Below are 24,111 nucleotides of genomic sequence, written 5' to 3' on the forward strand. Positions count from 1 at the left end.
TTAACAATAAATTTCAGCAAATAAATCAAAATGTAACAGAAGCCGTGTGGAATTTTTAAGTGGCAGGTGCCGCAGCAGCATCCCGCCACCCGAAGCATCCGTGGTGCCACCACCCACCCTCCAAAAAATCGGGCGAGCGGAGAGGGCTCAAAGTTTTTGATTTTGCTGCAAAAAAGCTTGCCTAAGAACCAAATCGAGTGCCAAGGGGGGGGCGTAATGAAAAATAAAGCCAGAAGGGGCCAAATAGATTACAATCAGCGGAGTTGATTTCATTTCCATTTAAACCCCATCTTTAGCACCGCTAAAATAAAATTAAATTAAAAATTAAATAAAAAATCGAATGATATAGTTTGTTAGAGAAAAAAACTACTAACACTTAGAGGTATGCCACTTCGAAATCTGATTAAAATTAGAAAAGTTATGGACTGAGAATTAGTGCATTTTGGTCAATTTTAAGCAAACCCATTTGTGGAAATTTGAAAATTCATAATTCATAAAAAAAATTCATAAAAATTTAAAAAAATCCAATAAATTGTTAGAGAATTAAAATAGAAACTTTAAGCGGTATGCCACTTTGAAATCAGATTGAAATTACCAAAGATATAAATTGTTGTTGTTTAACTGAGTGACGGGTATCTGATTGTCGAGGCACTGGAATATATATAACTATATCTCTTGATTTCCTTTTTAATTTGGCTTTGTTTTCTGTTTTGTCGTGCATGTAGGCAACAATTTCGCAACCTTTTCCGAAGCAATTTCATGGCTCTGCCGCCCCTTTCTTTGGGGCAACTTTCACCCTTGATGCTGGACACCTTATCAGGTCGAATGTGTTCTTTTCAGAAGGCGGAAGGTCAAGAGCGGTGTCGGGGGCGGGGGCGTGGCTCGTGAGCGCGGCATCAGCAAGCAAATGATGTTAAATCGTACGGAAAGTCACAGCGTGAATCCTGTCCACCAGGATTCTCCTGCGGAGAAGTCGTTGTCGATGCTTTTGAAGATGCCCCACTGTCATTGCCATTGATCCGTCGACCACCACCCACCACCCACCGCCCAGCAGGACCTTCACCCCCCCACTCTCGTTGTCCTTGGCTCATTATAAACGGCGGCCACTGTTGCATGGACGGCGACGGCGACGGCGACGCCGACGTCGCTACCTGTTGGAAAGGCAAACAACGCTGGCAGAGCTCCTCGATGCGCCTGCGCTGGAAGGGAGTCTCCACAAGGTCGTCGGGTTGTGTAGAAAGGGGGCGGATGGAGTCCTTTCATTCAAATGTTCCCGACTCCTTTTGGAGACTCGCAAAAAGTAACGGTCACTTGCTTAGCAAAGGTTATAAACCAGAAACTGCATTTCAGCAATTAAAGATGCTAAAATTTAACGGTTTTATTTTTGTTTAACAATATTAGTGTGACCAAGTAACTAAGGGATTTAAATTTAAGAAACTTGTATGCCTTAGAAGTATACAACAAATGAGTTGCTCTAAACTGAGGAAAAGAAAACTGTAAGCTGTTAAAATAAGATGCTAAATTTAAGATGCTAAAATTTAACGGTTTTATTTTTGTTTAACAATATTAGTGTGACCAAGTAGGATTTAAATTTAAGAAACTTGTATAGCTTAGAAGTATACAACAAATGTGTTGCTCTGAACTGAGGAAAAGAAAACTGTAAGCTGTCAAAATAATGCATTAGGCAATGCGTTTCGAGAAGTGATGTTCAAACGAAAAGATGCTTTGTTAATAAGAGCAACATGCCGCTTGAGAACCACAAAACATGGCAGGCAGAGATCCCTGTGGAGGCCGAGTTAGAAGGACCTGTGGCATTCGGCTGCAGGAAGTCGAGGTTGTGAGTGCTGGGCAAGTCGGTGTAGTAGTTTGCCCAAATGGCAAAGGTCAGCAGGTCGTTCTGCCCAGTCGACAGGCTGAGTTCCGTAAATATAGGCTTATCTGGGTTGTCCGCCGCAATTGGTGACTCCGTCCAATCGAACTCCGAAACGGAAACGGGCAGGAAGAGAGCATTCAAGGTGCTGGGCATGATCAAGCGACGACCACGGGGAGCGGCCGGAAATGTGCCGGAAATGTTCAGCTTGGTGAAGTGGTGCCTGTTGACGACCTCCTCGAACTCGGGGAATATGTAGCCACAGCTGGCGACATCCTCACCCGTGCAGGCGAACAAGGCGCAGGTGGCTTGCTCCGTGCGATCCACTCGAATCACGGTGGTTTCATTGCCGTAATATACGCCTATTCTATAGCGATAGGACCTGGATGCACTTGAAATCTCCTCGTTGGATGGTGTGGCCTGCCTTTCGATGCTAAAAGAGCAGCAGAAGGATCTGTGGCACAAGCGCCTCTCGAAGCTCAGGAAGTCCTCCGCCAGGAGCTCGCTTTCGAATATATCCACATTGTAGTCCCTGTAGGTGGCCACGCCCGTCAGTCTCTGGGTCTTCAATTGGGGTGTAAAGAGTGGCGTAAAACCGGGGGCAAGTTGACCACGCCCCCTCTTCGGGACCTCCGATATCAACAGCTTGGTGGTGGGCTCTTCGAAAACCTCAGCCACGAGTCTCCCCCGCGACCGGCATATATCCCCGATCCCGTGGTGCGTCCTTTGGGCTCGCTGGCATCCGCCGCCAACAAGTTGACATCATTGGCAAATGCCCAGCCCTCCTGAAGCTGGACGGCTCCCAGAAACGGCAGCTCCGAGAACCAGTAGGTGGGATACACTATGTCCGTGATGTTCAGTTCCCTTACCAGTTTCATTGCGGGATCGTAGAACAACATATCGAAGCAGATAAAGTGCCCGAAGGTCACGCCGAAATCGGTAGTGAAGGTGGATACATCGGGAGAACGGAGCACCGACATTTCCACGTATTCGTGGCGCCACAAGTGGGTTTTCCTATATCTCGAGATAACTCTTCCCTTCCGATCGAACACCACGTTGGTGTTGAAGAACCTAACTCCCGTTGGGGGGCACGGATTAATGGTATCGGAGCCAGCTCCGTTCGCACAGAGCTCCTTCTCCACCACGTTGATGACCACATAGAGGCCACCGGATCTCGCCGAGCAGGACAGTTCGATGAGGAAGAGCTCGTAGTCGGTCTGGTAACAGGGGGTTATGTTCTGGGATCCATCGGGCACGAAAGTGGCCGTAGCCCGCCTATTGATGACGTGCTCGGGGAATACGATGATATCCACTTCACTGGCATTTCTGATGATCTCCTGAAAGGACTCCGAGGCAAGAGTAGTGCGTATACGGAGAGATTCCCCCTCCACTTCCCTGTGCTCCACAACCGCCGCCCAGTAAGTGGGGTCTTCGGGCTTGGAAAGCTGCGGAGAAAATGCGTATTGTACTTTTGTCTATGTGACATAACTAGTTAATCCTAGCTAATCCGAATTAGTTATAAGAATTGATTAAAAAACATATCAAGATTGTGTATACGACTAGTTGAACAGCCAGCGTACGAAACATTAGTGTTCTCCGATTTAATCAGTCAACATCTTCTCTTGAAAATGTTTAAGGAACAAGAACATTCCAGATCTTCCCTATAGATATACCTGATGAGATCTTGTGCAGAACGTAACCACCAGAAAAAAGAACAACTGAAAGGCCTTCATGATGGGTCCGTGGCCGAAATTAAACTGAAAACCGTCGCGTTCTTACCCAAAAATGAAGACAAAGTGTGAAGTGCAGGGCCAAAGCCAAATCGCAATATCTTGTCATTCATGCCAATTGTTTTAGGGGGAAACTGAGATGGATATACCGGGACTATGCATTTGTCTAGATAAGACTTTATGTCGCACGCCTCATAATCATTAGCAATCAAATTTTGACTCGGATTTAACACTGCGTCAATATAATAAGATAGCAATTTATTGAAGTATAACCTTTACTTTGCCAATAAAAGTCATACTACGATAAAACTTGACAATGGCAAAGCCCTGGGTTAACGACCTGCGATTATAATATGTACTTGGGAGTAATTTGCTGTCTATTTTTTTGTATTGAAAACTTTTTGTGTGTTTAAAAACATATTTTAGTTTTAAATACGAAATAGTTACTTAAATTTAAGAAACTATATCAACCAAGCTCCTCATTTAAAAACGATAGGCCGTTGGTCGAACAATCGTCATCGACTTAAGCTTTAAGCTGCCTTACAGTGCTATCGGGCCCCACCGGCTGGTCACACAGCCCCAGCGAATTTCAGCTGTTCCACACGCTCACCGCAACAACAAAACGCGGCGGCAGCAACAACAATTAAATACAGACACTACACACGAACTTGATTGTAATAAAGCCGTTAACAGTTATTAGTGGGCTACCAAAAAAAAAATCGTCGCAGTTCCAATGCGCCCAACGAGCAGTTAACAGCATTCCAAGGAGAACCTCTAAGAAAGAGATAGAAAAACGGTGAAGGTCGCGCTGCGAACAGAATGCGGAGAGCGAGCGAAAGAGAGAGATAATTGATTTGCAGGTTCGTTAATGGTGTTAGTTCATATTCTATCAACCCCGTGTGCGTGTTTGCGTGCTTATGAACCCAACAACTGATATAGTCAATCTTGGTTCTTAATTCTTTGCATCCCGGCAGCAAAAAAAGATCGAGATCCGCTAGCAAACCGGATTAACTAGCACCCGGAATATCTTTGCCCGAGTAGAATATCTTCCTTTGCCAGAGTAAGTGATACCGATTATAATAGCCCGCCAAACAATCCTCGCATTTCTTATCGGCAACGTGACAATCAACCGATTTGCCGACTAACGCTGAGCGGGCAGAGGTACCGCCCCATAACCCCACCCACCGACCTTTTATTAGAATTTTAAAAGCATAACTACCCCAGATTACACCAATCTCAGTTAGCATTTTAAAATCTTTACATCAGAAGACAGTCTAGAAGTATATCTTGTTAATAAGTTAATAATAAGTACAAAAATCAACGTACCAATCACTTTATATTTACAAACATATCTTCACGATCCATATCACACGATCCCAGTGAACAGAAATAAAGTCTTTGACCTTATAGATTGATCTGAACAAGAACAAAATATTTTAATAATCTTATCATTTTAAAAACCAGTTTTTCTAGTTCAACATTGCGGAAATGGAATTAAAAAAAATTTCTGCAACATTTATTCAGTTAACATAATTTAGTCAAAATTAAGGACAAAGAAATTGTCGAACTGATTGTTTTACGAACTGATTATACTACTATATCAAATCAAATTATTTGCGCGCAAACATAGGATGTTTCACCTACAGAATAACTGATAACACAGAATGTTTAACATGCGAGATAAAAGAAAATATCAAACACAGCAGACAGACTATCAATAAAGAAAAGGGGGATGTTACTTGGAGTGTCTGATAACTTGTTTCAACAGTGTAGTATAGTGTAGTGGCTTCCAGTATTCCCCTTGAATACGCCGTCTCCAGAGATATTTCACAATACATACATATTTCATATTCCATCAACGTTTCGGCGTAAAAGCAATTTAAAATCCTAACTAGTAAGAAATATGGCAACTATAAATATATGGCCATGTATTTACTAACCCATAAATTCATTTCAAAATCCTAGAAAAATAATAATAATTAAAGAAAATGGTATACAATATACAAAATATAATTTGTTAAATCTTACTCTTCAGATATGGCTTTGAATGTAAAGGCCCTTCTGGGCATGCTGTTCGTGTTCATCGGCTGCTGCAGCAACGTGGTGTTCCTAGAGCTGATAATCCAGATCGATCCTGGAGCCGGAAACCTGATCACCTTTGCCCAGTTCCTGTTCATCGCCCTGGAGGGCCTGGTCTTTACATCGAAATTCTTCACGGTGCGTCCGAAGATTGCGCTGAAGGACTACGTTGTCCTGGTGGCGCTCTTCTTTGGGGCGAATGTGTGCAACAACTATGCGTTCAACTTCAACATACCCATGCCCTTGCACATGATCTTCCGCAGCGGATCCCTGATGGCGAACATGATCATGGGCATTATACTGCTGAAGAAGCGCTACAACCTCCGGCAGTACAGCTCGGTGGCCATGATCACGGCGGGCATAATACTCTGCACCCTGGTGTCCAGCGGCGATGTCAAGGATAACACACACCACAGCCTCAAAGTGGAGACATCCTTCTCGGACTTCTTCTGGTGGTCGGTGGGCATTGGTCTGCTGACGATCGCCCTGCTGGTCACGGCCTACATGGGCATTTACCAGGAGGTGATCTACAAGAAGTACGGCAAGCACCCCAGCGAGGCGTTGTTCTTTACGCACATGCTGCCGTTGCCCGGATTCCTGATACTGGCCGGGAATATATGGCAGCACTTCGGCATTGCGTGGTCCTCGGAACCGGTGGCCATTCCTCTGCTGGGCGCCATCGGTCTGGAGTGGAAGTTCCCACTGATGCTGTTTTACCTGCTCTGCAATGTGGTCACCCAGTACGTGTGCATCAGCGCCGTCTACCTTCTGACCACTGAGTGCGCCTCGCTAACCGTCACCTTGGTGGTCACACTGCGCAAGTTTGTCTCGCTGCTGTTCTCCATCATCTACTTCCGGAACCCCTTCACACTGAACCATTGGGTGGGCACCGTCCTCGTTTTCTTTGGCACCATACTCTTTGCCAACGTGATCAACCAGGTGAGGGACGCCTATCGAGCCAGGTCGAGCGGGAAGGGCCGCTTCGACACCGCCCCGCTGGCCAAGAAGGCGGAGTAATCTTCGAGAGCTGTGCTGGATCCTGCTGCAGAGGCCATAGTCCATTAATTAGTAGTCCTAACGCCTTGTTTGTACATAGAATACGGTTAAATTGGGAATACGCTTAGCGTTTAGACGCCTCTTTGTGCTTGTGCGTGTCGTCTGTCTACAGTTTATATTGTTTGTTTTAATACTTGAACTTTAAAGTGTCCAAAAGTTGTAATATACAAAGTTAAGCTTTAAGCCATCGTTTAATTGATTTTTTTAATAAACTATAAATGTGAAATTCAAAAGGGCATCTTTGCTTTGACATCATATACACAAAAAAAGGATATAGTACTGCTTGCGTACCTGGGAGTACCAGACTTCAAGATAAGATATGCAATCAAAGCTTTCCAGAGAATTCAGCTATTAGTCAGCTTCCGAAAACATGTTGATTGGCTTTCAAAATCAAAATTATTCCTCAGCTCTTTCTTTCGTTTCTTTCCAAGTCTAAAGATATGCAGCATGCTTCTAGCTTGAACTCCGGGGTTATTCCAAAGTTGTTTTTTGTTTGATCAGTTGTTTTTGACGAAGGATTTCTGTAGACATCTATTTAGAGTAACATGTGCACGTTCCGGTGTGAGAAAAACAAACTTTTATTGCCACATTCTTGTATATAAGTGTGTATTTGTATATAGGTATATATGTATATTCAATGAGTTAATACTTATGAAAGGATTTTTATCGGGGAAATCGTGTTATCGGGCTCCAACTTCACACACTACAATATCGTACATAACATTCGCTTGTGTTGTCTACTTTTTGTTTAATTTAAATGCACAGGTAAGTACAGGAATATCAGGAATCAAAGAAACAGGGGCCGCGAAAGCAAAAAAAAATATATATTAAATTATCAAAACGAAACTCATGATGGATAGTTTGGACAGGCTGATTGCAGAGGCAGCTGGCTGGCGATCGATTCCTCGCGATCTTACTGCTCATCCTTGTCCTTGGCACCGTGCTTGAGGATGCGCGTGAACTCCAGATAGTCGAACAGACCGTTTTTGATGGGAGCTTCCCGATACATCTCGTCCACCTGGAAGGGGCCGTATAAAAACTAGATCTCTTAAATACACCGGTAATTTAACTCACATCCTCGTCTGTGAACCGATCACCCATGGTGGTCAGCAGCTCCCTGAGCCGGTCCTCGGGCAATACACCCATGTTCTCCTCGTCGAAGCAGCCAAATGCGTTCTTGATCACGTCCTCGGGATCAGTGCCCTGCAGCCGCTCGCCGAAGAGCGTGAGGAACATGGTGAAGTTAATCGGTCCCGGCGCCTCGTTCATCATGCCGTCGAGGTAGTCGTCCGTGGGGTTCTTGCCCAGCGAGGCCAACATGTCGTGGAGATCCTCCTTTTCGACGAACCCGTCCCGGTTCTGGTCGATCATGTTGAAGGCCTCCTTGAACTCGGCGATTTGCGCCTGGTCGAACATGGCGAACACATTGGAGGTGGCGCGTTGGGCACGCTTCTTGGTGGTGGCACGACGTCCGGCGGTCTTGCGAGAGGACATGGTTCTCGAATGTAGGATCTAGTGAGGACAAATGGAGCTAAATGGAGCCGGCGGAGCTAGTGGAACCAGTGGGTCGCGCTGGAGTGATGTGTGTGCGGCGTGGATCTGAAAAACAAAACCAAAAACGGCGACTCGCATTAGCATTCGTTGGCCGGGTATGTATTTATTGCTATATATAGACATATTGCAGCAAATTCCGCTGAAACCGATTTTCAGTGCTCCCCAAACAAACTGTGTCAACAGGCAGTGAGCGCCCGCTACAGTGAATCAATCGAGCAAGCGAGATGACGCTTCGGTTCGAGCTCCCTCTCCCGTTATCGGTCCACCTCACTGGGGATCCACTGTGACCGACTCATGCACGCACACATGCGCAGTTTCTCTGAGTCACTCGCGCAAACGAAAATGACACGTATGGGAGTTTGGCTCTCTCCCCGCCACTTATTTCCTCAGTATGGGTGTTTATCAATGCTGTTGAACTGCGGTTTACAGAAACAACAAAACACCAATTTGGCTCATTGAAAACATTCTCGCACACAATCGCACATATTACCATTCAATTAAAGCCTTTAAAGGCCCGAATTTAAGCACTATGTTGTTTCTAATGTGTAATCCGTTGCCTGGCTTTTTCCTATTTACATTTAAGTATCATTTTAGCCCAATAACTATTGTTTTTATTTGAGCGCTGCCGAAGCTGACTCATACACACACTTATAATCGCGAGGCCCTTAAGGACAGCGCCCTTTCATTGTCCCACTCCTTGACTTTTTCTATCATGTTTCGGTGGGTCCAATTCATACTTACAGCAGCCGAATGTCGAGTTTTAATACTTTTAAAGTTTCGTTGGAACCTTTCGAGCAGCTGCACTTTTTTTAACAAATGATTTTATTTAAAGTGTTGCCAGATGTGCAAAACATCGGTTTCAAACGATAATATCGATGTATATGTTTTTAACCGATTAAAAAAGGATGATGTCTTCGCTAGGTTAGGAGGGGGCATCGGATATTTTAAGAGTGTGCACCCGATAGACCAACAAAAATACCACGATAAAAATACTTATTTATTTCTCAAAAATATCGATATATTGATATTTTAATATAATTTTCACATCCCTATTTTGCAGCTCTAGTAAAAATTCCTGAATGAAAAGAGCCATGAATTAGGGCAGGATTTCGAAAGCAGGCCTTCCCAGCAGCTTCTTGGCAGCGCGAAAAACTTCAAAGTGTGCAACACATTAGCAGATCGGTCAAGACGTTTAATTTCGAAGCTGCGCGATTCGCAGGCAAAGATGTGTCTATACCACGGACAGGCCATTCATGTGTATCTGTGTGCGAGGTGTCCCATGGCCGTGTGCGTGAGCCTGTGAGTGTGTGTGGGCACACTGGAAAGAATCAATAAAGGATGTGCTGCGAATTGCTGAGCGAGAAAAAAGGACGAAAAGTGCTCCCCAGTTGACTTTTTGGCTCGAACAACCGTTAAAAACGTCCAGCGAGTGAACATAAAACAAAATCGAGAGTGTGGAAACAGTTAATTAGCGAATTAGCGAGTGGGCTGTGCCACAGGACCTCGGGAGTCAGGACTTTGCGTTATTTGGATTCCTGCACACTGACAAGATGATGAGATACTGCCTGCTTATTGCATTGCAGCTGTGTATTGCATGTAAGTAATGAATGATCAAAAACAAGAGGGGTGGGTTAGCAAACGGTGGAGTGGGGTGGTAAGGGCGAGGAGAGGAGCAGGTGACCTCCGCCCTTCTAGCATCCCCGCCCCGTATTGCGCAGTATAAACAAATTCTGACCGTTCTTTACCCCCAACCCCCGGGGCATTACCCATTCAATCCCCGCCAGACTCCGTGGAGGTGCACTTCGAAGCGCCGGACAGTGGCTTCTTCCTGAAGCATGCCCGCCAACCACCTGTGACGCCGGAGATCGCCAACGTGCAGACATCTTCGGCAGTGCCGCCGCTCCGGCAGCGGTCATCCTACGATTCCGTGTTATCCCTGGACCGCTTTACGGTGGTGGAGACCACTCAGCCGGTGTCAATACGCGCCAGCTACGGACCCTTTTCCACCAAGCAGACGGTGCCCGCTCGCTACATTGTGCCGGACACAATGGACAGCCAGTCAGGGGATTACATGAGCGTGAGTAGCCTCCCAATGGTGGCCAGAAACCAACTCGATTTAAATCTGGTCTCCCCAACAGAACGCCACTCTTCTGGAGCTCCAGCAGCCCAACATGCACCTGGACATCTCCGCCCATTTGGTGCGTCCCAGCGTTTCACAGGATGCTCCCGTGCTGCGCGTGCTCTTCCATGCCGGAGCCGATCCTGGTGGTCACTTGCAGCGCCAAAAGGTCTGCGTCCTTCTGCACGTGGCCATGGGCTCAGAGCAGCCGCTCAAGGGGCGCTGCATGCCGGAGGGCGAGGACGGTGTGTGTGTCGCCGAGGTGGTGGTCCCTCTTGGCTGGTGGCCACAGCTTCCGGCGCCCACCCAAGATGGTAGTGGCCAGGCGCCACCCAAAGTCCCGCAGCGCTATGCGCAGGTGTCCTACAGCGTGTTCGAACCGCCTCTACGGAATCCCGAGCAATGTGAGCCCAAGGTGCAGATTCAGCCGTTAACCACCTTCGCCCAGGTTCCCCTGCTGGCCGCCAGAACTCCCTATCGCATGCTGCGCGCCGACGATGCCGTGACCTTCCTTCTGCCCCAACACCCCTTGTATCCACTGTCCCGTCTCCATGTGCCCGTCTTTCTGCACCAGTACCCCGACCAGCGGGTGGCCGCCTTTACGGTGAGAGCTCGTGTCAAGGCGGGCCTAAGGATTCTGGGTGCCACCGCCTCCACGGATCAATGGAGCGTTTCCGTGGAGAAGGAGAACCCCAAGCACACCACTGCACGAGTGACTGCCTTCCGAAAAGAAACCGAATCTAGTCTGGAAGCGGGCGGTAACTTCACAAACGAGGTCTTCGAGGTTTTCTCTTGGCTGCTCGAGGTGGCGGAGGACTCCAATGACATTGTGGATGGTGGAAAGATCGTGTGGTCTGTGACCCATGTTTATGACACGCCCAAGGACAAGGACTCCGGGGAAATGGTAATACCCGATGACAACAAGAAGCGACTGATCGCCAAGCTGGAGATCAACAAGGACGACATTCAGGCGGTGCTGCCAATGGCCAAGATCTGGGAGGTGATGAACACGGCGGTGCTGACGGGCAGGCAAGTGGCCCAGGCCATGAAGGTTTTCATTGTTTCGCAGGCGGGCAAGGTGGCCGACGTGACGCTTCAGAGTTCCTGTCACGCCGAAGATGAAAGTGTTATCAAGGTGCGTTTAGAAAAAAAGACAACCATTGATTCCGATTGATAACCAAACAATCTCCCATAGGTTTCCTCCTCCTGCAGCTCTGTTTATGTGGACGGTTCCGAGCAGCGCGGCTCTTCCAATGCCTCCGTTATCGTCAAGTATGGAACTTACGTGGGCGTGGCCAAGTTCATAGTCTGGATGCCCGAATTTCCGCTGGAGGTCTACATATCCGATTTTCGTCTCTCCCAGATTAAAGGATGGAAAGTCACTGATGACAATCACTTTTTGTAAGTCATTACTTTTTTATATTACCCAAGCCCTATAAATTATTTATACGTATTTACTATAAATTTGTTGGCACTTAATTTGCAAATGATTTTCGGGAAATACTACATTTTTATGGTCTCGCTCAGTTAAAGTTTGAATAGATAATAGCTGGGATTATCTAATAGATTTCCTATTTATTTATTATTGTTATCTATTGTTGAATTATTTCCAAGTTTTGCTAGTGGTTAATGTACAAAGTTACTTTACCCTTTTATTGTGTTTTACTTATCCCGTTTTCGGATTTCGCAGGCATAGCAAGCAGTCGCGACGTAGAAAGAAAAGATCTTACGTTTGGGGCCAGCATGGAACCAATTATTACAACAACCTCGGGGCAGATAAGACAGTTTGCCGTGCCCGCTATCAACAAAGTCCCGTGGAGGTGTATGCCAAATTTCTGGCAGTGGATCAGGTGAGTTTCAGTTAGCGCTCGAATTCGCCATTCGGAATTATAATTTGTTTGTTACCTTAAAACAGAACTCAGGTCGCACCAGCTACTTTATATCAAGGCGTACAGGGTTGCGGGTCACGGATCTGGTACAACCGCTGCTTCGTGTGGCTGATCCCAAGATCGCCTCGCTCAAGGGTCGAATCCTGCAGGGAAAGTCTATGGGCCGCACCGATGTGCAGGTTCTGTCGCCCATTACGGGTCGAGTAATTGGAACCAAGGAAATCCGCGTGGGCAGTGACAAGGTCAACCTTTCTAAGCTCATTGTGCGGGTTATTTCCGGCCTGCAGCTCACCATCAGTCCGGACAACACAATTGAGAACGGCTACCTGGCAGAGACGTCCGTCACCCACAAGCTGACTGCTCAGTATCAGGAGGGATTGCTGGACATCGACTTAGAGTTCACGGATGGCTCCAAGACTCCCTTGCGGTAAGTTTTTATAGATTTTATATGTACTCCAAAACCTTTTAAACCAGAGAAGAAAATCAAATCAAAACAAAATATATTATTAATCTTGCAGTGACATTGCCGTGGAGGACTATTTCCTGCTGGTGGAGAGTTTGGACACAGAAGTGGTGGCCTTTGCTCCCATGCTGGCCTCCCATCATCCGCGTGTCATAGCTGTCGGCGAGGGCAATGGAAACCTGCTGCGCGTGACCCTGCTCCTTTCCGAGGAATGTCGCCAGCGACGCGGCACCTTGAGCAGCTCCAAGCAGAATAAATCGAACGCAGCACCGCTGGCTAGTGCTTTGGCGTCCATCGAGGTGGATTTCAACAATGTGGATATCGTGAGCAAGCAGGAGGCGATCCAAAATGACGGCACTGTGGGCAGGGAACGGAAGAACTACAGGCAAACGGGAGATCTTGCAGATATTATAGGTGCGTAATGGCTACTGCTTTGGCTGCAAATATTTATGTGAAATTATTTCTGACATTCTTTTTAATCTATCGCAGTTGGCATTCCCTTGCGCGACTCCAGTCAGCTGTATGAACCGACTGTTCAGGCGCGCCAACATCGGGGCAGCATTCAGGCGGTCCATAAGGGTCATCATGGCAAAGGCCTCGCAGGCACTGGCACCATGTCCAACATGGAACTGGGCGTCTACGTCCTGCTCACGGCCTTCTCCTTCGCCATAATTGTGTTTGTGATCTCCTGCGTGGTCTACGCCTCCAAGTTCCGACCTGCGATGATTGAATCCGGCTTGGATCCCCTGTCGGCGGGCAAGGGAAGCGGTTCATCCGGATCGGGAGGCTTCCGCGATGTACGCTTAAAGGAGTCGACTACGAATGCCCACGATTGGGTCTGGCTGGGGCGCTCCACCATCGATCGGCAGTCCATTGTGGCCGAAAGCAACACGCACCTGAACCCACGAGGTAGTAATTGATGAGTTTTGAGTTTCTTCGTAATAATAATGCAATGACTTCGTGATTTGAAGCAGATTCCCGCATGCGCATCACCAGCAATCCCATTGTGAACTACGACAATGGGCGACGAGTGAGCTCCTTTGACCAGCAGCCCAAGCTACAGACGCACATTGTGCCGGCCTCCAATTTGAACAAGCAGCACGCCGACCAGTGAGTATTGTGCTTGCATCTTAGCTCGCTTCGGCAAACTCTAATCCCTGAAGCATTTGCAGCTATTTGGCCAACGAGCGCAAGGATAATGCCTTGGACTACAAGCCGCCAGTGCCGCCGCATAGGAACGTGGGTGCAAGGGCCTGTCTGCCGATTCAGCCTGTTTCCGGATCCAGCTCCGTAAAGGTAATATAAGGTGTTAGAATTGAAAACAGCAGTGTCATGTATTTATTTTCAGCAGGATGCGCCCAACAAGCGGCACAGCCAGCTGTACAAGCGTGAGCACTTGCAGAGCAGCGACAACAATGCCAACCAACAGCCGGCACAGCAGCCGAACCAACAGCCACCTTTAGAACGTCCTCACCCACTGGCCCATGCCCATCCGCACCAGCATCAGCGCAGCCATAGCCACAGCCACAATTTCAGCCAGGAGCCACTTATCAAGGCGGCGCACAACAAAATCAAGCAGCAGCAACAGCAACAACAGCAGCAGCAGCACGAGGAGCTGCACAACGCTGAGAAGCTGGTGGAGTACACGAATCCGCACCAAAAGAACGCGTTTCAGTTCGATTCGCTGACACCAAAGAGAGTAACCAAAGCAGTCGCGTCCTCGCCGGCAACGCAGTCCACAGCCGTAGTCCAGGGCAAAGCTAAAGGTAGGATTGCGTCTGCCAAATAGTTTTTGTTGTATATAAGGCCTCCTAACTAACGATTCCTTGATGTCCTTTGACAGAAAACCACAGCATGGCCAGTAGCACCGGGGATGCTGCCAACTCGAATGGAACGGACGAAATCATGCGGCTGCCAGCCAGCGCCGTCAGCCAGGAGCCCACCACGAAGTCGTCGCGTGTCAAGCGCGCCACCGTGGTGGGCAATCCCATGTTCTCGGCCACCGTGGACGAGTCCGTCGCCCCCGGTGAGCGTCTCGGGCTGGACGATCTTGACATGGACTACGAGCAGATCATGCACTACTTTGACAACCTAAAGGTAAGTGAACTTAGTCGTCTTATCTGTTCTATTCTAATTGTAATGTATTTTCCATTATATGTACATTTACGTATGTACACTTAAATAAGAACTCATTTGCGTCTCGATTTATTTAACTTACACACGAATTGTATTCCATAGGAGTCAAATGCCTGAGTACAGGAGATCATTGCTAAAATTCGCGAGATATTGTCCACATTCCATCACCGCTACCAAACGGTTGCCACGCCCCTTACCTCGCCCACTCGCAAGCAAATGCAGCTGCTTGATGAGCTGGTCGCCGGAGTGACATCGGCCACGGAAATCGGCGCAACCGCAACCAAGCCAACATTGTTGCCCCTGGGAGATGTAGATGTAGAAGCTGGCGAGGCTTTCGATGCCTACGATGGAGCGTTGGACATTGAGAGCAGACAGTTCTAGACGTCGCACAGATGGCACAGATCTAAACGCAATTCTAGCAATACCCCCCCGTACTCTACAACAACAAGGAAAGCACTCTTTAAAACAATCCATGCCGAGGTCGAGAGGAGAGGAAACCGGAAACGGGAAACCGGAAACGGGAAACCGGAAACGGAAAACGGAGTACGCATATAGGCAAGGCAAGGACAGAAGGAGAAACATATTTATTGCTAGGCTAAGTTCATATTACTGCATACACCTATAGGCATATGTAAACGTGGAGATAATCCAAGTGTATCTCGAGGAGCGCGTGCCTGACACAATCGGAATCGACGGGCAACCATATATAGTATACAACTATCTTATCTCTGTAACTGTATCTGTATCTGTATCAGTATCTTCATAAGAACTATGGTGTAGTTAAGGATCAGCCATCTAAAGCATAGCTTAATCCAGACATTTTTTCCCCATTTCTTCGCTTCACACATACACACGCATTCTTGGATAATGTCGCATACCTACCTACTACTGTCTCATCCGTCTGATTCGATTCTAATCCTGATTCTCTGTATTCACACGATCTCGGCCCAAACTTGCATATCCTATATCTTCTCTCTGTTGCGTGTGCGTGTGCGAGTGTGTGTGTATGAAAGTGCTTTGTGTGTGCGTGGGTGTGCGCCAGAGAAAGTGAGATAGTGAGAGAGTGCGAGTGCGAGTGCGAATGTGAGGGAGACAGCGACAGAGAGAAATAGAGAAAAGAGGAGAGTTTCCAAAATGTGCCGGGCACCGCTCCCAAAAGTCGCTAGAACTTAAAAACTGAATAATATACATGCTATATACAAATATATATATACATACATATATATATTTATTATTATAGAGCGCGCGAAATTTAATGAAAAAAAAAAAAACAAAAACAATACAAAAAGATAACCCAAAATGCTACATTATCTTAAACGAAAACTTGAACAGAAAACGTCGCTTTATAAGTTGGTAATTGAAGCCTAATACCTAATACCAATCATAAATCTAAACTAGAAATGAACCACGCAAACACAACACAAATAATATATAGACGCTTATGAGCTTTATTTGATCGATTGCATTGAAAAGGAAGCTAAAAGCAGCTGAACAGCAGCAGAACCCTTAAGCGTAACAAACTGAACCGAACAGAATCACAAATAGTACGGGGAAATGTGTAACCAAATATTATATGATATTACCGAGCGATCCAAGCTTTAGATAACAAATTTACCATATTTATAGCATACGTGCGTATTTATTATCATTATTATTATTACGGTTATTATTATCTTGTCTTATGATTATGATTATCGTATGTATTTATTACCAACGAGAAAAGGAACAAGTGCAAAATTACTTCAAATCCAAATCCAAATTCGAATGCCGAAAGCCATACTCTACTTTGAATAGCGAAATTAGACACACTGTAAAACACGCAAGAAAAATCAAATGCCGCCAGGATACGCCAAGTCCTTCCCCGCCTAAAATGGCCAACGTATTCTTATCTATATAGAGATATATTACGATATATACGAATAGATATATATGTATATTCATTCACTTGTGTTTCACATGCGCGCTCTCTTTTTAAGCCGATCAACACGTATTTATATGTAATTGCATCTGTTCGTTTTCCTTATCGATGATATATACCCAAAAAGCTACTTCATTCCATTAGCAAATCATACTTGTAGCCACTAATTGCGTAATTTGTCTTCTTTCGTTTCTGTGTAAGTCTGTTTATTTTCGTTATTAAGATTTGTAATCACATCTATGTAGATCTACGTATAAGTGTCTAATCCGACTAGTTTATATTTTAGAGGCCATCTAAGTATTATGTTCGTTTCTCTCATTGTTTCATAATCATATGTTGTAAATTGTTCCGTCCAAAAAAAGAAATGAAAAACAAAAACAAGAACAAAGCTGAATGAAACGATAAACAAAAGCAAGAAAAACAAAGCAAACAATTGTAAAACGAAATTAAGCAATCTATATCTGTTTTTTTGTAAGGCTTGTAACAAAGTCCAGAAGGAAACGCACGAAATCAATGTTTATAAACTAAATTTGTAGTCCTTGAAGAGACTTTCGGACACTTAATATTGCACTGTACTGTACATAACGTGTTAAAGGCGCAGTACGTTTCGTTATACGGCAGACTCGCTGAATATGATCCAATATTTGTTTATCAAATCAACTAAATTGCCTGGGAACTGTTGTTGAAGTAGAAGTTATGAAAGGCAAGAGGTGAATTTCGGATCTAGGCCTGTCCCTATAGGAAACGCACTGAACCTATTATTAATCTTAAACTTGAGTTGCTCTTTCAAGCTAAGGACTGCAAAATCACACGCATACACAAAAACACATCACAATCCTATTGATTTCGACCTGGAATATCATTAGCGTATAGAACTAGATTCAATTGTTTGCCACTCCCTTCGGCTTTCTTTGTGCAATCCCAGTAACAGTATAAAACTATATACAACATATCCCCGATCCTAGTCCGCACAACAAAACATATACATACATATATGTATGTAGAACACACCAACACCAACACCCACTCTCAGTCGAGCTGCACTGCCATTGGTGAAAGTGAGATTTAGGCCTATTGAAGCTTCCAGCATTTACCAGTGCCATATTTATAACTTTATATAACTTTACCCACACACACGCCCTGAAGTACGGTGATCAATCCTGCGATTGATTTCGGCAAGCATCGAGCTTAGCACACAAGCCTTCTTCCAAGCTTGCTTGTTAGACAGACGACAGACAGTAAAAACGACAACCGCCTCCCTCCAAAAGTATCAAAGTAATCTTAGCTGATCTATAATTCAATGGAGACCCCCGACAGAAAACTAGAAAAATTTTAGATGGCGTAGGGCGAGGATCAGAATTTTAAACCTAGACAAATGCTTGGCTTCAGTTCGTGGATCGGTTTACTCCTTCTTGAATGTGTTTAACGATTCCAATGCAAAGACTTTTATATACCTTTTTTAACTAAATATTTACATATACACACACATATATATATATACATACCTATATATATATTATATTATTGTTTATCGTGTTTTCGACTGTAATTTAAGGCGAAATTTAGATATTCTCTAGTCAGTTCAAAACGATTTTTTTTTTTCGTTTTGTCACCCCCACCATACAATCACACAGACATACACACACACACTCATAGTTTTATATAGTCAAGGCAAGCTTTTACCGCCCCCTGCCACGCCCCCGCCCCATTAAACCTAAGCTGTATGTACTTGTATGTAATATCAAACCACAAAACAAAGAAAAAATGCACTTACACTTTAAAAATAATTAAAAAAAGAAAAGAGAAACTTCTGGTTTTTTTTGTCGACCCAATTGAAACTTGGAAAATCATCGATTTATATAGTTAATAATACCTATATCGTGGCAAACCAGGCGCCGGCTAAGTGTAATGCAAACAAAAAAAAAATACATATATAATATAATCGAATCGAAAAATTATATAAAAGCAAGAAAAATGAGAATCACAAAAGTTGTTTATGCTGCTTTTTGCAAGAATGGAAAATTAGGCTATACTTAAATATACATACAAATTAAATACATATATGTTTAAATTGAATATATATGAGTGTGTACGCTTGGCACAAAAAGTAAACCAAATCGATAAACAATCCAAAAAACAAAAACTAATTACGCTAAGGAGCTAAAATTACGAACGGAAAGGGTTCGAGTCAAATTGGAAAAGTACTATACGAAAAATATAATGTTTTGCCATGTAAGTTCTATGAATGTCCCACCTGCCTGATGTCCCCGCTTCGAGATAATGCCTAAATGCCCCGCCCCCCCCAAAACCCCGCTTATTTGCACCGCCCTCCAGAAAACTTCAAGCGATATAAAGCGATATTGAAATCTATATCGATCGATCCGCCGCATAATTGTTAACATTTGTATCGGTTATTAACGTAGTTGTTGTGTATGTATGTATGTAAGTATGTAAATGTGTGCTTACCCCCCCAGAAAATAACGATTAACGGTAAAGATAATGACGAAGCAGATAATACCCAATTCTTGTTGTTATTGGCAGCGCATGTCTTTTAAGAGCTAGTGATGTATGATTTATCTTCCCCCAAATCAGATTTTCTTTTAGCAAGCAAAACACACACACACACTCAGATTGATCTCCACAAAATGCTTATATTACTATAAAGTATATTCACACCCATATATAAACAGCGTATAAAGATTATAAAAAAAAAAACAAAAACAAATATATATATATATATATAAATCATACCAATTGTATACCATTTTCGAGCATTGAAATCCAATCCAGTCCCCCTTTCAACATATAGAAAAAGATCTAGGAGAAGTACACTTTTGCTTGCTGTTCAGTTCCATCAATCAGTTAAAGCTGATCCTTCCGATCGTTAGGACCTTATTTCCCCATCCAATCCAGAGCAACCAAAAACGAGACGAAACGCCGAGGAACGAATCGAAACGAAATGAAATTAAATGTTGCCATGTAAAACACTTTAGTAGTTTATTATTATTATTACTATGATTATTACAATATTATTAAGCGAAGGACACATGTATTGTTTAAACGAAAGAGGGCAAACAAAGAAGCAAACAAAAATATTATAAATATTCAAAAGTGAAAACTGACAAAATTAATTTAAATAAAATAATTTATTAATAAACCACATATTACGAATCGACTGTTCTCAACCTTTCAATGAGCGGTGGCTCTTTACAGATGATCTGGAATACTCGTAGAATTTGTTTTTCATTGATATTGAATTGAATCATAAATGTTCTTGCAGCAATTCAAACCAAATTTGGTTAACAACAGGATGACATAAACCGATGAAAGGCCACTGCCTTATACGATAGTGATATGGCCAATGATGCGTTTGCTGTCTGTGTAGGATTCTTTCAAGGTCCAGGGCCCAATTATCTCGGATACCTTTGGAGACCAAGGCTTGAATCCATGTTCGCGGCGCCCTTGATCCCGTTGGAGCTCCTTTTGCCGCCAGCTGATGCCCGGCCGACTGCCCATAAGCGATCTCCCCTATTATGTAATTCGCAATTCGGTGGGCGTGTGGCACCATTTTGGGGACAGCCGTGTTCTTGAATTTTACGCAACAGTTGGCGCCGCCGCAGCGTGATCTTGGCTATATAGCGTTCTCGATGGCGTCAACCTGCGACCCGACCGACCACCCGTCCACGAACCCATCGGCACCCCCAAGCTGATCCCATCCAATCCGATCGAATCGGATCCCATCCCATCTTCCATTCCATGAGTCGCCCACTCCACCGCGAGAGGATCAATAACAAACAATAATGTGTCGTCGTCTAATTGTAAGAACCAACTTCCAATTTGAGAGACATCCGATATGATCGCATAACCCGTGCCCACAGTGGCGGCCAAGTTTGTAGTAGAGTAACCAATCAAATTGGTTAGTAGGTGACCTTACCCACAAAAATACAAGGGCTTGCATACACAAAAAAAAAAACGTATACGCAATATTTTCAAAGGATTTTTATGTTACGTATACGACCAGGTGTCCAATGGCGAGTCTTCGTCTGACCTGCAGCCCTGACGTTTTGACCTCTGTCGTATGTGATAAAACCGGGGACCTTACCCACAAAAATATAAGGGCTTGCATACACAAAAAAAAAACGTATACGCGATATTGTCAAAGGATTTTTTTTGTTACGTATACGACCAGGTGTCCAATCACGAGTCTTCGTCTGACCTGCAGCGCTGACGTTTTGACCTCTGTCGTACGCGTGAGAGTGACTTTCATTTGGCTGATCGCGGTGCCCAAACCTAGAAGCCAAAGATGCGATACGAAGCGGGCCCAGCGGACCGTATAAAAGCGCTTCGAAATCGCGGCTACATTTCAGTTGCTTTAAAATTATCGCTCCAACCGCCTGTCGCCTGCGTGAACTGCGATCGTCGCCCTCGAACCGTCTTCGAATCGTTTACGTTCTCGAGCATAACATTTTTTTTCTGTTTCCAAACCGAGTTGCGAACACACCATGTCATTCCTGGGCAACACCTCCGACCTGGAGTGCGAAAAGAACGAGTTCCCGAGGCAGCGTCCCTCGGGCATCGTCACCAAAGTGGCGGCCCACAAGCTGTCCGCGGAGCCCAAGTGGACCGACAAGCGGGAGGAGGACTCCGACTCGGAGGTTTCGTCGCCGGATAACTTTCTGACCAAAGGTGGCCATGGTCGAGCTGCTAACCCCCATCCACCACCACTGCTGCTAACTAACCACTAACCACTGGAAGGTTGTTACCATCGTTATACCCTTGCAAAGGAAAAAAAAAAGAAGGGTATAACATGTTTGGTCCTCCCAGCAATTATCTGCTTCGCGTAGTGCATGATGACTACCAATCGAACCCGTCGAGCTAACCCATAGTAGTTGGAGCGACTAACCACGTAGCGCCTAACAGATCGCAATCGTTCTTGCAGGCGCCTTCCTGCTGACCCCCTCCTACGAGCTGTCCATGGAGCGGGCGGCCCTCATCTGCGAGAAGATGGCCTTCAAGGGATGCTTCAGCTTGACCAAAACCGCTACAGGCATTCTGTTTAAATTCTCACACCCAGATGACTATCAGGCGGTGTTCAAGAAGGGCTTCCACAAGGTCACCGGGGCGCGATTCTACCGCAAGGTGAGCCCACCCACCCACACGCACATCTCCAGTGATTGGAAGGGCATTATGGGGCACAAGGTATGTGCCACAGCAGTGAGGTCAGAGGTGCAACGCCTTCTCGATGAGGCCGGGAATGTCCCCAGATATTCTAATAAGTGTGACTAAACACGTTTCTCCCACACAGAAACCTAAATTTCCGTCTGGATACTTTGCACTTTTATATATTTTGAACAAATATTCAAATCAATTTGCGATCAATACTTGTTATTAGACCATTTGTACCTATGTATAAATTCTACCGCTTTTCAAAATTAGATCCCAGATCTTAAATCTTAGAGTTCAATGCTTCAATGCAAACTCCGAAATTATCAATTGGACATTCGTTGCACCCACCACAGCTTCCCAGAGCTTCCCATCACTGCCATCACGCCCACACCATTCCGAACCTCATCCAATCCGATCATCGATCATCGAACATCTTCTGCCAGACTAACCCAACCGACAAGTGAAAAATGCAAACTTTATTTCCCCCATTTGCAGCAAACATTTTCGCGCAGCGTGAGTATCCATCCACCCATATGTCCATATCGATTGGTGATACCCGTAATTCCCGCAAACCCCATATATCCATCGATCGATCGAATACTTAGCTTAGCTTAACCACGCGCATGCGCAGCAGTCACTCTCCGTTCTCCTTTCGTTTCCTTTGCTTGTGGCCCACAGATAGCGATTCCCTGTCGGCCGCGGAAGACCTTCACCCTGTACGTGCTCGATGTGCCGGAGGACCTGCCCGTGGAGGATATCCGGCATGCCATGTACAAGTTCGACTCGGTGGTGGAGGTGGTGCGCCTGCACATCTACTCGAGCCTCGCCAGCAACGCAGCCAACGCCTCCGCCTCCTCGGTTGCCGCCAGCTCCTCCTCCGCCGGCGGCGGCGGCGATAAGGGCGTCGAAGGTGAGCAGATCCAGCTGCTCCACACGCCGACCCAGACGCTGCGCCGAGCGGCACTGCGAAGTAAAGTACCCTCCAATTGGTAACATGCGAAAACATATTGAAATTATCCATCCCCCTGTCCCACGAAGAGATCTCTATGAAAACTAATTACTACTGCGACCCTTTCGACTTGACCCTTGACCTTCTCTAGGCGGCAAACCACTAGCCACTAACCACTTTTGCACTGCCCTGATAACCTGTTCTTTCCAGGCACCTCCAAGAGCGTGGGCTCCGTGGTGGGCGATGCCATCGAGAAGGCCGAGCGTCCCGAGCGCAGGGAACTGCCGCCGGCCGTCATCCGGATCACTCTGGCCTCCATGGACGAGTACAACATCCTGTTGCAGAACGGACTCAACTTCTACGACGCCACGTTCTTTCCCACTGAGGCCAACATCTCGCTGAAGGGCGCCAAGATCGACTACAAGCGCAGGTATTTCCAAGATTGTGGTTTCGGTTCACAAAAAGCCATCTCCAGTATACCACTTTGAATCGGATTTCAATCAGAGATTAGGATACATGTTTCATCATTCTTTATAGAAATATGTTCTAAACAAGTTCTTGATTATTTTCCGCTCCCGCAGAATGCTCGATGGCTCGATTCCCGGAAGGGTGAGGGAGCTGCTGCCCGTTTTCGATGCGGCTGGCTTCTGCAAGCTGCCACCGCCCACCAGCAAGCTAATTAAGCCGCCGAGGTCGTAGATACGTGCGATGCGATCCAAAGCGATGCGATGCCACATGACGCGAGATACGACGACAACGCGTTCCGGCCAAACTCACGGGCCCCCTTGACGACCACACTCCGGATTCGGTTCTACCTACCCATTTTATCTTACCCTGCTTCGCTGTATACTATACACACAATGCTCTTTTTTTGAACGGATGCCAACGTTTCCGCTCGATCCGCCGATCCAATCCATAATAATTCCCATTTTGGCTACCATCTCTATTCTATCTGTCTCCCCTGTGAACTCTTCAACCTTCTTTTTTTTTTTGCTAGTTTTATTATTAAAGGCCCATATACGGCGTAGCGTCTAATTTGTTTGATTGTCTAACAAAGAAAAATAAGCAAAACACAGAATTGAAATAATAAAAACGAAATAAGAAAAACAATTTTCAATGGCAAACGGAAATGGAACAGTTCACTGATGTTTGATGTGTATATTAGTGGGCAAATGGAAGAAA

General features: G+C 45.4%; 5 protein-coding genes across 12 annotated transcripts; 3 read left to right on the forward strand and 2 right to left on the reverse strand.

Moving 5' to 3' along the window:
- Positions 1-1,409: 1,409 nt before the first annotated feature.
- On the reverse strand, positions 1,410-3,642 carry LOC108097387 (vanin-like protein 1). The gene is given in 3 exon segments (XM_017199638.2): positions 1,410-2,553; positions 2,556-3,315; positions 3,544-3,642. Coding segments are annotated over 3 exon segments (1,665 nt in total). The 5' UTR covers positions 3,604-3,642; the 3' UTR covers positions 1,410-1,708.
- A 529-nt stretch (positions 3,643-4,171) lies between these two features.
- LOC108097324 (UDP-xylose and UDP-N-acetylglucosamine transporter) lies at positions 4,172-6,968 on the forward strand. 2 transcript variants are annotated; one of them, XM_017199547.2, is made up of 3 exons: positions 4,172-4,460; positions 4,540-4,660; positions 5,636-6,968. In XM_017199547.2, the coding sequence occupies exon 3, from the start codon at positions 5,638-5,640 to the stop codon at positions 6,694-6,696; it is 1,059 nt and encodes a 352-aa protein (XP_017055036.1). In that variant the 5' UTR covers positions 4,172-4,460; positions 4,540-4,660; positions 5,636-5,637; the 3' UTR covers positions 6,697-6,968. The 2 variants fall into 2 exon arrangements, with proteins under 2 accessions (XP_017055036.1, XP_017055034.1); XM_017199545.2 differs by having other exon boundaries at positions 4,575-4,660.
- Positions 6,969-7,289: 321 nt separating this feature from the next.
- On the reverse strand, positions 7,290-9,148 carry LOC108097325 (myosin regulatory light chain sqh). The gene is made up of 3 exons (XM_017199548.2): positions 9,031-9,148; positions 7,810-8,334; positions 7,290-7,753 (listed from the first exon to the last, which is right to left on the reverse strand). Exons 2-3 carry the CDS (start codon positions 8,227-8,229, stop codon positions 7,649-7,651), a joined length of 525 nt encoding a protein of 174 aa, XP_017055037.1. The 5' UTR covers positions 8,230-8,334; positions 9,031-9,148; the 3' UTR covers positions 7,290-7,648.
- A 191-nt stretch (positions 9,149-9,339) lies between these two features.
- Positions 9,340-19,893, forward strand: LOC108097247 (transmembrane protein 132E). Of its 3 annotated transcripts, none has more exons than XM_017199425.2 (13): positions 9,340-9,885; positions 10,074-10,366; positions 10,428-11,543; positions 11,604-11,809; positions 12,099-12,258; positions 12,324-12,724; positions 12,816-13,174; positions 13,250-13,669; positions 13,732-13,870; positions 13,933-14,056; positions 14,109-14,526; positions 14,604-14,857; positions 14,999-19,893. In XM_017199425.2, exons 1-13 carry the CDS (start codon positions 9,840-9,842, stop codon positions 15,011-15,013), a joined length of 3,951 nt encoding a protein of 1,316 aa, XP_017054914.1. In that variant the 5' UTR covers positions 9,340-9,839; the 3' UTR covers positions 15,014-19,893. The 3 variants fall into 3 exon arrangements, with proteins under 3 accessions (XP_017054914.1, XP_017054916.1, XP_017054915.1); XM_017199427.2 differs by having other exon boundaries at positions 14,112-14,526; XM_017199426.2 differs by having other exon boundaries at positions 13,735-13,870.
- Positions 19,894-21,199: 1,306 nt separating this feature from the next.
- On the forward strand, positions 21,200-24,047 carry LOC108097388. Of its 5 annotated transcripts, XM_017199641.2 has the most exons (6): positions 21,200-21,500; positions 21,754-21,953; positions 22,476-22,493; positions 22,659-22,950; positions 23,140-23,359; positions 23,511-24,047. In XM_017199641.2, exons 1-6 carry the CDS (start codon positions 21,317-21,319, stop codon positions 23,626-23,628), a joined length of 1,032 nt encoding a protein of 343 aa, XP_017055130.1. In that variant the 5' UTR covers positions 21,200-21,316; the 3' UTR covers positions 23,629-24,047. The 5 variants fall into 5 exon arrangements, with proteins under 5 accessions (XP_017055130.1, XP_017055129.1, XP_017055132.1 ...); XM_017199640.2 differs by lacking the exon at positions 22,476-22,493 and having other exon boundaries at positions 21,754-22,013; XM_017199643.2 differs by lacking the exon at positions 22,476-22,493 and having other exon boundaries at positions 21,754-22,013; positions 22,659-22,890.
- Positions 24,048-24,111: the final 64 nt, after the last annotated feature.

The sequence above is a fragment of the Drosophila ficusphila genome, unplaced genomic scaffold, assembly GCF_018152265.1.
Source record: "Drosophila ficusphila isolate 14025-0441.05 unplaced genomic scaffold, ASM1815226v1 contig_198, whole genome shotgun sequence".
Taxonomy (NCBI): Eukaryota; Metazoa; Arthropoda; class Insecta; order Diptera; family Drosophilidae; genus Drosophila; species Drosophila ficusphila.

Excerpts from the sequence above, each read along its gene's own strand:
- LOC108097388 (XM_017199640.2), top strand. The coding sequence starts at position 21,317 with ATGTCATTCCTGGGCAACACCTCCGACCTGGAGTGCGAAAAGAACGAG. Across the intron at positions 22,951-23,139 it reads GCGCCGAGCGGCACTGCGAA|GCACCTCCAAGAGCGTGGGC; the intron begins GTAAAGTACCCT and ends TGTTCTTTCCAG. Across the intron at positions 23,360-23,510 it reads AAGATCGACTACAAGCGCAG|AATGCTCGATGGCTCGATTC; the intron begins GTATTTCCAAGA and ends CCGCTCCCGCAG.
- LOC108097247 (XM_017199425.2), top strand. The coding sequence starts at position 9,840 with ATGATGAGATACTGCCTGCTTATTGCATTGCAGCTGTGTATTGCAT. Across the intron at positions 9,886-10,073 it reads ATTGCAGCTGTGTATTGCAT|ACTCCGTGGAGGTGCACTTC; the intron begins GTAAGTAATGAA and ends AATCCCCGCCAG. Across the intron at positions 11,810-12,098 it reads ACTGATGACAATCACTTTTT|GCATAGCAAGCAGTCGCGAC; the intron begins GTAAGTCATTAC and ends CGGATTTCGCAG.
- LOC108097324 (XM_017199547.2), top strand. The coding sequence starts at position 5,638 with ATGGCTTTGAATGTAAAGGCCCTTCTGGGCATGCTGTTCGTGTTCATC.
- LOC108097325 (XM_017199548.2), bottom strand. The coding sequence starts at position 8,229 with ATGTCCTCTCGCAAGACCGCCGGACGTCGTGCCACCACCAAGAAGCGT. Across the intron at positions 7,754-7,809 it reads ATCGGTTCACAGACGAGGAT|GTGGACGAGATGTATCGGGA; the intron begins GTGAGTTAAATT and ends GGCCCCTTCCAG.